This window comes from Pteropus vampyrus, unplaced genomic scaffold (assembly GCF_000151845.1).
Source record: "Pteropus vampyrus isolate Shadow unplaced genomic scaffold, Pvam_2.0 Scaffold79, whole genome shotgun sequence".
Classification (NCBI taxonomy): domain Eukaryota; kingdom Metazoa; phylum Chordata; class Mammalia; order Chiroptera; family Pteropodidae; genus Pteropus; species Pteropus vampyrus.
Genome location: NW_011888860.1, coordinates 6,782,659 through 6,795,809, shown reverse-complemented (window position 1 = coordinate 6,795,809; position 13,151 = coordinate 6,782,659). Strand labels below are relative to the sequence as shown.

Genomic DNA, 13,151 nt, shown 5'->3' with positions numbered 1-13,151 from the left:
CACGTACTTGTGGCAATTTTTCCTCATGAACTAATTTAAAATATAGAAAATCCATAATCTTCATTATATATATCCTGGCAATAACAATTTAAAAATTATAAGCAAATTAAATAATCAATAGCATATTAGATTATGAAGACCAATTAATTGGATACTAAAATTTTCTCATTCAGAAATGCCCAAAGAATTTTTCCCTAAAGATTATTAATTTTATGATAGTTTGAGGAACTCAGGATGGTCGATTTTCAAACTTACTAGCAACACAGAAATGAAAAGCACAGCTCAATCACAGATGAGCTTTCTGTATTCCACGTGAATTCTGATTAGTTCTTTATTCACTGCCTATCATTACCTAGAAATATGAAACTTAGGCTCTTACATGTCTACAGAGATTTTATTTTAGGCCATAAAATATTATATTCTTTGGGGACAAGGCATCAATATTTCTTAAGCAGAAAACACCAAAAAATGCCTACTTTGGAAATAGATGTGCATGAAGAAGTATTATATTGGGAGAAAACAACACCTAGCGATTTATTCTCTAATTACATAATTGCTTTTCAAAGGGAAACTTTCTAGTTGAAACCTTATAGAAATGTAGTTTCTGATCAAATGAAAGCTTAATTAGAAATAAGTTATTTTTATGTTAAAGCTGACCACCTCTGAAATTGCCAAAAGAAAAATGATCTAATGGAAAATTAAAATTTAATTGGATTGTGCTGCAAAGTGGATTTTAAGTGAATGTGTGCAAGAGGGGAGGTAGTTATACACAAGAAAGCCAGCACAGCAAGAGGTGAATCACCAATCTTCACATCAAGTTTTTCTTTTTAATTGAAAATTAATTTTCCCTACATTTTAAGCTACAAGTAGACTTTAGTGGAAATTGCGGAACCTGGTTATGTTACAGATGTATGGGATTTTACATTGATTGAGTTAAAACTAACCCAACTGGTACCTGAAAAAGGGACATTATCATTAACTATGATCATTAATCTAATACTTTATATTTTGCTTGATGTAGCACATATGCTGTTGGAAGTCTCCAAAGTCTCAAAGAAAACTTCTATTTGGTAAGAAAACTAAGCAAAATGAACAACCACATTCCACAAGTACCACTTTTCATCAGCTACCCTCCCAGAGGCAAAATAGCGTAACAGCACTGAGCCACACTTTTTGGGTTCAAATCCCACTTCCCCCACAAACCCTTCTGTGACCCTGGGCAAGTTACTTACCCTCAACTGTAAAATAGGAAATAGTACCTAACTCATGAGGTCGTTGAGGATATTAAACATGCTAATAGCAGTAAATCACTTAGAACATTTTAAGTGCAGAGTACAGATAAAATGCTGTATAAATGTTAAGCTGCTATTATTAGCTGCTATTATTATTAACAATTATTATCCATATAATAAGACCAGTACATTTAAATCCAAAGTTCTCTTCTGGAAAGTGATTTCTGTTTGTATTAGAGACCTTACCTTCTGTCGTGGTTGGTTAGGGGCGGAAACCACCACTGTGTTGCAAATTGCCAACGCAATGAAGAAGTCGATAATGTACAAGGTCTCCAGTGGAGGATCTGGGATGGTCTCATCTAGGGAGGTAAAGAACTGAGGTGTAATCTGATTAAATTTGTCCAAAAGCCTGGTGTCTGGTACCACATCTGTTTCCTGGAGATCCAATAAGACAAAGTGTTGTTATAAAAAGTATCTAAATATGACAGTTTTAAATCTACATGAAAAGTAGCTTTTATAATCAGAATCTATGAAGCATGAGACAGTAAACTTTATTATTCTAAAAAAGATTCATGAGAAGTGAGAATAGAAAAATAAAAGACAAAAAAAATGGAAAATCCAGAATGTACAATATTAATGGAGACTGCCTTGACTATTAAACTAAGCAGGAGAAAGGAATAATGCCTTTCACCAAAATCTAGTTGGATGAGTGTTTTCATATTTTGAAATACACAGTACCACAGCTATGTTTTATTGCATCTAGGATTCTACCTTGGGTGCAGATTCATCCAACAGCAACTGATTAGTTATCAAGTCTTTTTTAAAGTGAGGGTATTATTCATACCATGTTATTTTAACAAAATATTTTATGGCTCAAGTCACTGCTATTGTTAAAACTAACCTTTTCCAAAGTAAAAATTACTAAGACCAGGTTACCAGATTTATCAGCATTTCCTAGTAATATTCTATAAGACATTAATGAGGGTTCCTTGAAGAAATTTTTAATATCCAGTATATTTGGCAGCTCTGCCCTATGCCCTCCTCTTAGAGATTCTTTGTATAAAATAGATCAAGAGATTCTGTTATTAAAATAATACCCTATTTTGTTTAACACCATGCTTCTTACACTTGCTAAAGAGTATTTTAACAAAAAAAATAATGTTATAGTAGAAATCTCTTTATAATCTAGTAACATATAGTCAACTGCTTAAAAGTTTTTCATATGAGTCAAAAGAGGGACTTCAAATCAAATTTTCACAAAAAATGCCATTGTATTCTAGAAGAGATTTGGATGCAGTTGGCTGATAAAGCATACTGAATGCAGGAAAGCCAGGAGAGGTAATTTAGAGAAAAAAGTAAAATAGGGAGATGTGCGTTATTAGACTCAGGACAGTGGCTTCTATTTTATGCTTAGGAGTTTGGTGAGAATTAGCACAGGCTTAATAAGAGTACAGGCTGGAAATCATATGGGTTTGGGTTCAGGTCTTAGACTCACTGCATACTAGCTAATGGCCTCAGGCAGCTTAACCCTCTAAGCTTCATTTTTCTCTTCCAAATAATGAATGGTAACTATTACACCTACCTCACAGGGTGTCTATATAAAGTAAATGAGACAATGGGTAGGTTGAGACCAGCACAACAGGAACCCAAATAATGTAATGTTTCTTTTCCTTCTCAAATGACCCACTCACTCTCAGGCAGGTTACGAGGTTCACAATGGATTTTAAAGGTTCAAGTTATCTGCTGTTACAAAACACTCTTAAATTTCTATCTAAATACATAGATATCTACTGTCCCATAATATTTGACATAGCAAAATTTGAACCTTATAGTTTGAAAGAGTTCATGAATGAGTTGGCCACATTGCCGCATGAGTCTCAAACTAGTAACACTGAGCTGGTGCCTGTGCTAGGCCCTCAGTACTCAGAGAACCACCTTTTCCTCAAAGTCAGTAAAAGAAAGTCTGAGAGACTTCTCAATGCTCAATCAACCAAGGGGTACCTGGGAAACCTGTTGCTTGGAATTTATCAAGGCCCAGTGCTTATGTGACTCCATGGGTTGGAACAATATATGCAGAGGCATCCTTCTCAGAATGTTTATACATATTAAGCAAACAACAAAAAGTCTCATACTGAAATAAGTTTAAGAAATGTTTAAATTAAACGAGTTTCTTTACTGTAGCACTTCTCAGAGTTTAATGGGTACTAGGACTCTCTGAGAAGAGGCTAGTATGAGCATGCTTCTCAAATTTATTTGTTAGAGATGTTTGTTCTATGGAACACGTTTGGGATTGAGAGAACTTAGAAGCTAAATGTGATCTCATTGTACCAATGAGCTCCATACTGACTGATTCTGGTTTCAGAACATAAAGACTACTGCATTCTGAAGTCAATCTAAGACTAATGAAAGGTTTGTAACTTTGTCTTTGTGAAAAATGCTATTGACATAAGTCAATCTGATATGTCATTTGAGGAATTTAATGACTGCATGACTGAGAGCTTGTGCTGTGACCACGAGAATAAAAAGAGATACTAAAGCTGGTCAAAGCTGGGGCCCTGGTCAGCAAATCTGTGTTTACAGAAAGTACTGTCAAAATAAAGATGAGGAAAATCTAGAAACTCAAGATCCTTAAAAGCATCATAAAACAATATATAAATGAAGAGCCCAGAAAAAGATTTAAGGAAAACTCCATATCAAAATGAAGAATGGAGCATTCTTCCACTTTCATTGGTCTCTCTAAAATAAGTTAATCCCTAATGGCTGAGATATTTAGTTGCTGACTTGAGAATGTATAGAACTATCGCATGCAATTTCTTTGTATACGACTGTATCTATAGGCATTTTTCTTGAGATCCAAATCTTCCTGAGAGCGTGCACTAAAAAAAAATTGAACTTTGCTCTTTCTTCTGTGATGGACAATTTCCTCTTCTCTGAACTTCTACTACCCCAAGAACCAGGCACACACTACCTAGCTTTAAATGACTCCATGCACATGTACATCTCTCCCCATAGGGTCTGTATGTTCCTTTAAAGGAAGGACTGTATCTTATTGATCTTTGGATTCCTAACTTAGTACCTGGCACTTGGATAAGCAAGAAAAATTTACTGTTGTCCATTACCTACCAAACACTTGCTGATTTTACATTTCACAAAGAAAGGAGTAGATAACCAGACTAAAAATATGTTACTCTTTAGAAAACAAACACATAAACCTCTCCTATTTGGACTCAAATAGACATTTTTTTTTTTTGATGCAGAGAAAAGTTACACTCCTAATTAGAGAACACAGGGCATGATGTGGATAGCTTCCAAAAATTTACATGGTTTCATGATGGGAATATAATATCTTTGCTTTAATTTTATAAAACAACTATTTAAAATTTTAGATTTGCCCCCAGGATTCATATTATGCTTTCCTACCAGGTTGCAGATTTCACGCTCAGGTTACTCACCCCCCACCCCATATAAATCCAAATTAAACAAGAAAACATCTGCCAAGATTCCTCTTTACCTTCTATATGGTATTTGCTGAAACTTTTAGGTGGCCTTAATATATAGTGAATGTTAAGACTGTTTTAAAACTGAGAATGACAGGAACTGACTTAGTTTATGCAAAACCTAAAACATCCAGAGTTTAGTAATGGTCAAAGATACTCTACATGGGAAATTAAGTTGGCCAAGCAGCTCTGATACTGCCCCCTATTCCTCCTCTAGTTCCACCTATACCCGCGGTTTTTATTTAATTTTCCACTGCCACTCCCACTCCAGTTTTAGGGACTCACCACTCTACCTCTACAACTTTGGCTTAAGTAGGGACACAAATGCCTTCTTCCGGTTCCCTCACATTCCTAAATATCACAGACCTGAAGGAAAAAGACAAAGGCCAATAACCACACACAGCCAATTCCTTTTCCAGACCACGGTTTTCCACAGTCCTGTGATTCTGAGCCTTTGCATGCACCACATGCTGTCTGTCCCAAGTGCCTTTCCTTCCCCTTCTACTCTGTAAACCCCTACTTAGTAGTTCAATCTTAACTCAACTTTTACCTTTTGGACAGCCTTTTTGATCCCTCCTCATCTCTTTAGAGATGATCACTCCCTTCTATATGCCCTCACTATACTTTGCATTAACAAGTATTACTGCATCTTGAACATGGCATTATATTTATTTACTTATATGTCTGCCCCTCCTCTACCCAGAATGAACTTGAAGGATGGAGCTTGGCTTATTTATTTTATATCCCAGTGTCTAGTATTATGCCACTGTCTCCCATTAACCCATTAATTAATTTATCCCATAAATATTTATGGTTGAGCTCTGGTGTCAAGCACTCCTCAAGGAAAGCGGTGTGCACACGATGGACAGGATCTTGGCTTGCATGGAACTCACACTCTAGTTGCGGGAGACAGTGGATCGAAAATACTAACCTATAAACAAATAAGATGCTTCTAGATTGAGACAAAGAGAGATGGGGAGGTGAATAGAAAGTACTTTGGATTGAGTGGTAGGGAAGTTTACTGAGGAGGTGACATCTGAGCTGAGACCTCAATAACGGGAAGAAAACATAATACAAAGATCAAAGAGAATAGCAATCCAGATAGAATGAACTGCATGCTTGTTAAATGAAATCCTCCAGAGAATTAAAGAAGCATAAAAACACTGGCTTAGAAAGTAAAGGTTTCCATTTCTAAAATAGGTAACATGAACCCATGGCTCATGGGCCTCAGTGCCTTTATAATGCCCAAAGGCTAGCACATTTTTGCCAGTGCTTTGCCTAAGATCTTCTCTCTGGCTTGCAACCTCCTCTGCTCCCTGCCTCCTCATCGATGAAAGGTGCCATCTTACAATCTCCCACTTCCAGACATCATGGCTCTCAGTGTGTTCTCAAGCTGGTGTTCTTAGCTTGAGTTCCATGGATGGGCATTTGGAATCACATGCAAAATTTTTACAGATGTTAATTTTTAAGGCCAAAGATGTATAGCTTTCTGAAAATAATCTCCAAAAAGGGTAAAATCAACTTGTCTAGATCAATACTGAGAGATGATCTCATGTTTCAAGAAAGACCTAATTATCCTATAGAAGGGTGTGGCATTGAAAACACAACACAAAACCACCATACCAGAGCACCTATATAACAGAATGACATGTGTCACTGGATGGAATATAGGGTGCATGAAAACAAAATGGACTGAATGGGAAGGCTGAGACTGTTATGCAGCTTCATTTAACAACCTTCAAAAATGCTCTGAGAATGAGACACTGAGATGTTAAGAATTCAAGATGAGTAAGTCCTTGCTCTCAAGGAGCTAATGGTTTATGTCAGAAACAGAAATAAGGGTAACGTAATAAGGACCAAGGGAAGGAAGGAATGTGTGCATAGAACTCAGAAGCAGAGAAGAGCTCGGGAAGTCTTCATAAGAGGTTATTTAAGGTAGTTTTTAAAGGAATAAGTATTTTATCAGATTTGGTAGGGAGAGGAAGGTTGTAAGGGGAGAATACATTTTAGAAAGGGTAAATGGTATAGATAAAAACAAAGATTTCAAACTAAGAAATAATCCTTTGCTCCAAGAAGAGAGTGAGCCTGGATCAGGAAACCAAGCAGGGTATGGCACACTCCTGCTTGGCCGCTAATACCCTGCTACTTCCACTAAATGTGAGTCAACCTATGGTTAACAAGGTGGGTGGAAAATATAAAAAACCAGTAGAGGGATAGGTAAAAAAGATAAAAGAGAAGAAAATATATATTGCTGATATAGCCTGAAAATGAGTTAGAAGAGCTTGTGTATGTATTCTTTCTTTTTTTTTTTTCAAAAGTTGGAGAAAAGTTAAGTCTAAATGTTTGGAATAGCCTGACATATGGCAAAGATACATAACGAGTTTTATATCCTTAGTGCCACAGAAATGAACTAAATGAGTTGTACTGAAATGATCACCCTCATTGCTGCAATTTTTTGTTGGTAACTTTGAAAAGAGCCAGATTTCTCTTAAGGCTTTCATAGGACTAATGAGACCACTGGGGTCTACTCAGATCATGTCTCCACTATGAAAACCATATAATAGATTCAATGGAGAAGTACAAAGTTTCCCTAAAGCTGATTCATTCTTGTTAGGCCACCTACTTTAGAGATCACCGACCAGTTACCAGTCTCATGGCTGAGGAAACCTCATCTTGGTAAAACATAAGTTAATAAAATATGGAAGGCAGAAAAAGAGTTGAAATTTTATCGAAGTAATTTTATAACACATGTTTTTGATTTTCTAGTTCTTTCGATTTCTAATTCTTTCATACAAGTATCTTTCCTTTCACCCATCTTCCACACGATCCTCTATGTTTTTCTGCAGTAAAATGGGTTTGTCAATGGCTATCACTAGACAGTTCCAAAAACTTCCCTCTGGGACTTAGGTACATACCCTGTTTAGCTTAAAAATGGAAATATTAAAAAATGCCCTTCTGAGATATAGAAATGGGGATGAGGACACAGATTTGGTGAAATTTGGGAGGAGATTACAGAAAATAAAAAGGCCTTGGATGGTACCAAAAGGCTTTTGAATTTCCCTATCATTTAGACATATTTACCTGTCACAAAATAACTGGTAAGGTTTGCTGGTTCTGAGAGTGAGCCATGGTCCTTAAACCAAGGTAACCTCTTCAGGCTCAGACATGATTGGTCTTGATAGGAAATACTGTGGGGTATTTTTTCCCCTCAGAAATTATATACTACTTCTCAACACTGCATTATCCCCCAAATTAGGAAGTTGCAATATTGTTTTTTATATTTCTAATTATGTGTGTAGCAATCACACTGAACTGCAATTACGTAGTCTCTTTTCAGGTAGAGGCTGGCTCTATTATAATTACAAGGATGTTCTTTTATTATCCATCATGGATGTCCAAGATTCAAGTCACGCATTTATACTTACAATGGGGCTACTGAAAGCAGCCTGTCTGGAATGAGGCACTTCACTGGCTCCTTCTCCACTTCCTAAAGCGGAACAGCTCCCAGCAAGATGATTCGAAGGTTTACTTTCCAAAGGCCCATTATGAACTGTCCTGCAGCTGGGGGCTCTCAGTTTTGCCATATTGCTGAGGGAGCCACTGGGAGTGTCTGCAAGATCCTCATCTTCAGCGACGGCTTCCTGATAGGACTCTAACCTCTTGGCTGAAGGATAAAAATCACACTGGGTCATTACCTGAGAAGAACCATTTGCAAGTTGAATGTGTCAGGCCTTTACTTAAACAGCTTTTCCATGTCTCCTCCCTGGCCTCCAAACTCCCTTCCCCCAATATCCTTAGTTAATGAACTTACCTCACTGAGAAAAGTAGAAGCAGTCAGATAGGAATTCCCTTCTTTTCTCATCATCAAATCTACCAATCTCTCTATGTCTGTATCCAAAACTCTCTGTCTTCCCTCCTACTACTATAAAGTTCCAAACACCGAACCTTCCACTTTTGATCTGCATCCCATCCCCCTGGCCTTCAAAAACACTTCATCACCATTACAATTCTCCCTCTTTCACTATACCCATCTCTCCTCAAACAATCTCATGGCTTTCTGTCTGTGTCTCTCCGCTGACACTGCTCTTGTTAAGGCTGCCAATGAGCGCCATGTGACCAAATCCAGGGATCGCGTCTGCCCATATAGCTCCTGACAGTATTTAAGAGTTGACTATTTTCTCTTTAAAATGGCTCTTGGTTTCTCTGATACCATGCATACCTGTTTTAACTCCTGCTTTAATGGCTATTCTTTCTTAGTTTCTGCTGCTGTTTTCTCTTCTCCTCAGCCCTTAAATATTGGGCTGCTGCAGGAATTCTTTCCCTTCTCCACCTATATTACTCTTCCTTGGTGATGTCGCCTGGTCCCATCTTTGAAATATCATCTCTGTGCACATGACTTCCAAATCTATACCTTCAACTCTGACCTCTAATTGGAATCCAGACTCATATATCCAACTCTCCACTTGATACTTCCAGTTGGAAGTCTAGAGGGCTCAAGCAGATATCACTCACTTCCCTCAAGTCTCTTACCATGACCTTTTGTTAGTGAAGGCTTCCCAGATCTAACCACACTATGTATTATAAATGCTCTGCCAGCACTTACCATCTCTAAACTATATATCTTATTTGCTTTTATTTTTTTAATATAAACTCTGAAAGGGCAGATAATTTTGTCTGTTTTGTTAATATAATATTCCCAGAGCCCAAAGCAGTTGATACTCAATAAATACTTGTTAAATAAATAATAGAAACTTTAAATTCAACACGGAGAAACGAGAACTCTCCCTCCCTTCTCCCTCAAAATTACTCTTTCTCTGGTTTTCCCCACCTTTGTAAATGGTACCTATTTATCTAATTGCTTATGCCCAAAACCTAGGATTCTCCCTGATTCCTTTCTTCTTCTCCAGCCCCCTGTATTCAAAGCATCACCAAGAGCTGTCCATTATTTATCCAAAATATATCCCAAATATCTTGACTTCTCTTCATCTCTATTACCTTAGTCCAAGCCATCATCATCTCTCAACTGGACTAGTGCAAAAGCCTTATAACTGGTCCCCTTGCCCTCAGCAACCCATTCATCTCACAGCAGCTAGAGTGATCTTCCTGAAAGAGAAAGCAGATCAGATCCCTCTCTGCATGAAACTCTCCAGTGAATTCACAATTCACTAAGAATAAAATCTGAACACCTTTTCTTGGGTTATATAACTCAAAATGATCTGACTTCTAATTTTTATTGCCTCTTCTTCTTCCTCTCCTCCACTAATCCAGCCTCACAGCCTTCTTTACTTTGAAAATTGCCAAGCTTATTTCAGCCTATACCAGCTGCTCCCTCTGGTTGGAAGGCTTTTGCCCATAAACTTCAAGATTATGTAATTCAGATTTAGGCTCTAATATCTCTCTTAGAAAGGCCTTGCCCAACCATCCAATCTAAAAAAGCCTTCAAATCATTCTATGTCATATTAACCCATTTTAATTCTCTGCAAAGCACTTTTCACTATTTAATATTTTTTCTTGACTTAAAAATTAATTTATTTGTGACTAATAGAAGCTCTGTGGGAATAGGGGCCTTAATTGTCTTGTTTATCATTATGTCCAGTATCAGGAATAAAGAGTAACTAATCAAGAAACATGGGCTTGTTGAATTACTAGTTGTCTGTATGCTTAGTCCCTGGAACAAATTTCTAAGTTGCAGGGTTTTAAAACATAAAATAATATTGTCAGATGTGTTTAGTTCAATTACTTATGTGTAAGAGGTTATTTCCAAGCAGCAATATTCCTTATGGAAATATCTCCTAGGCAACGTTTTTGCTAGAAAAGCCTGAAAGGTTAACCTGTTTTCATTCCAGAGAAAATAATACATCTCAGAATTAATAATGTCTCCGCAGAATTAAGTTCTCAGGAGAAATGGTCCATACTGTTACCCTCTTCAGCATTCAGTGTGTGAGAGTATGTGAGAGTATGTGAGTGTGTGTGTGTGTGTGTGTGTGTGTGTGTGTGTGTGTGTGGTGTGTGTGTGTGCACACACGGACTTGTTTTTAGACCGTTACAAAAAAGACACCAAAGCTCTGGACATATATGTTAGAGAGGTGTTCACAGGCAAAATAGCACCTTCTAGAAGTAGTGCAATACTCGATGGCTCACAAACAGGAATCTTATCAATGACAGTTCAGTCATGACAGCAAGATTCTCAGCCACTTGGTATCTTTCCTGCATGAGGGCCCACAGAAGAGAAGTACTGGCTGAGAAGGAGTATGTATGTTCAGTGGTGCCTCTTAAATGTTACAAATACAAAATTTTAAATGCTACAAATACAAAATACAATGCAGTGCTTCCCACCATGTATTTTATGAAACATTACTATTGCAAAATACTTCTTGGAAATTGGGATCTATGGTCAAATGATTTTAGGAAATACTAACCTCACAAATGGGCACAGAGATTAGGCTATAGCGATGTTCACTGCTGCACTTTTTACCACAGCAAATGACTGTTGACAACCTAAACTAATGGTGGAGTAGTTACATAAATTACAGCAATTCTTACATGCAACATAGCGTAACCACCAGAAGAATAAAATGAGAATGGAAAGAGCATCATAAAGTTTTAAGAAAAATGGGTATAAAAGTAAAAGCATACTATGATGCCACTTTTGTTTTAAAAACATACATTGATGTGTACATGAGAAAAACATGAAAAGAAATACACTAAAATGTTAACAGTGGTCCATTCTGTTTGGTGAGGGTTATTGATGACTTTAAAATTTCCCTCTTTCTGGGGAAAAAAATGGTGCAGATGATAGAGGCTCTGTTCATCCCTCTGGCGACCAAATCAAAGTTGTGATGGAAACAAGGAGCAGCAGCAAAGAAAAATTGCTTCGGATCTAGATGAACAAGCTATACAACTAGGGAGAAATCAAAGAGAGCACTCTCCAACGGCAGAAGGTAGGACGGGGCGAGGACACAGGGCGACCTGATCTAGAGCAGCTGAGTGAGACAGAGGCTGCAGCAGTGGCAGAAGCCTCTTAAAGGGGCCGTGTCTGTGAGTGGATTTTTGCGATGACAGACCTGCCAGTTCGGCTGCATGCAGGGGGCACCAGGGACTTACAGGGAGATATTGTCGGACTGAAGGTCAAGGCGAGACCCATCTGGTACAGAAGTGCCAGCGGTATCCATTGTTCCCTGTTGAGCCCTCCCCACTACCAATGAGCAGACACAGCAACGCCATAGCTGTGATGTCATCAAACTGGATAACAGAGATAACTCCACCCAGAGGATTCCCTGAAACTCTGCCTCCCCCAACTCATGGCCCCACCCAAGCTACATCCAGGTATATCCTAAGCGAGTCAGGTGCTCCTTGCCTAGACTCACATTGGAGGCAGCTGGCCTCGATTTCTGGTGCAGCCTTTTGAGGCAATCCACAGTATCTGTGGATTGCTTGCTGAATCTTAACAAGTGGCCCCCGATGGGTAGAGGCTTGGGCTAAATTTGGCCTGCAGCTGAACCCCTCTAAGGACTGTGCAACTGAACACCTACTTCACAAATCCACACTAATAAGACTGGGAGACTTAGGAGCTTTGCTTAGTACATAGAAATAGACACAGAAAGGCAGCCAAATAGGGAAGACAAAGAAGCAGAAACCATATGACAGAACAGAACAGAGATCCAGATATAATGGAGTCAAGTAATTTAACAGATGCAGAGTTCAAAACATTGGTTATAAAGATGCTCAATGAACTTTTGGGAAATGTAGAGAACTCCAACAAAGAGATAAAAGTGGAGATGGAGATTATAAGAGGGAACCAGTATGAAACGGAGAAAATATTATCCGAGATGAGAAGTATATTAAATGGAATAAACAAAGGAATAAACGAAGTGAATAAAAAAGAGGATCACATGCCCTCTCTAGAGGACAGGAAAGCCAATCAGGGCACTCAAACAGAATGGCAAGAAAAAAGAGGCCAAGACTATAAAGATGATTTAAGGAGGATATGGGACACTATTAAGGCTCCAAATATTCGTCTCATTGGCATAAATGAAGAAAATCAAAATGCTGAATAGTTGTTTGAAGAAATAATGATGGAAAACTTCCCTAACCTGGTGAAGGAAATGGACATAAAACAGAGAATTCCAAAAATCAGGCATCTCAAGAGGCCTATACCAAGACACATCATAATTTAAGTGCCGAAGGTTAAACATAAAGAAAAAATTTTAAGAGCAGCAAGAGGAAAACAAATAATTACATATAAGGGACACCTATACGACTGGCAGCTGATTTCTCAAGAGACTATGCAAGACAGAAGAGCTTGGCAAAAAATATTTGACAGAACGAAGACCCAGGATATACAACCAAGGATAATTTATCCTGCAAAACTATCATTTTGAGTTCAAGGATAGATATAGAGCTTCCCAGACAAAAATAAACT

The 13,151-nt window shown here is 37.9% G+C and overlaps 1 protein-coding gene across 1 annotated transcript in view; it reads right to left on the bottom strand.

Moving 5' to 3' along the window:
- The window catches only part of ATP10D (ATPase phospholipid transporting 10D (putative)), a 111,188-nt gene that overhangs the window by 36,580 nt on the left and 61,457 nt on the right, over positions 1 to 13,151 (bottom strand). Inside the window, exons 10-11 of the mRNA XM_011362811.2 lie at positions 8,155 to 8,393; positions 1,479 to 1,667 (exon numbers count right to left, since the gene is read on the bottom strand). Coding sequence (XP_011361113.1) covers positions 1,479 to 1,667; positions 8,155 to 8,393 — 428 coding nt within the window. The remainder of the gene's footprint in view (positions 1 to 1,478; positions 1,668 to 8,154; positions 8,394 to 13,151) is intronic.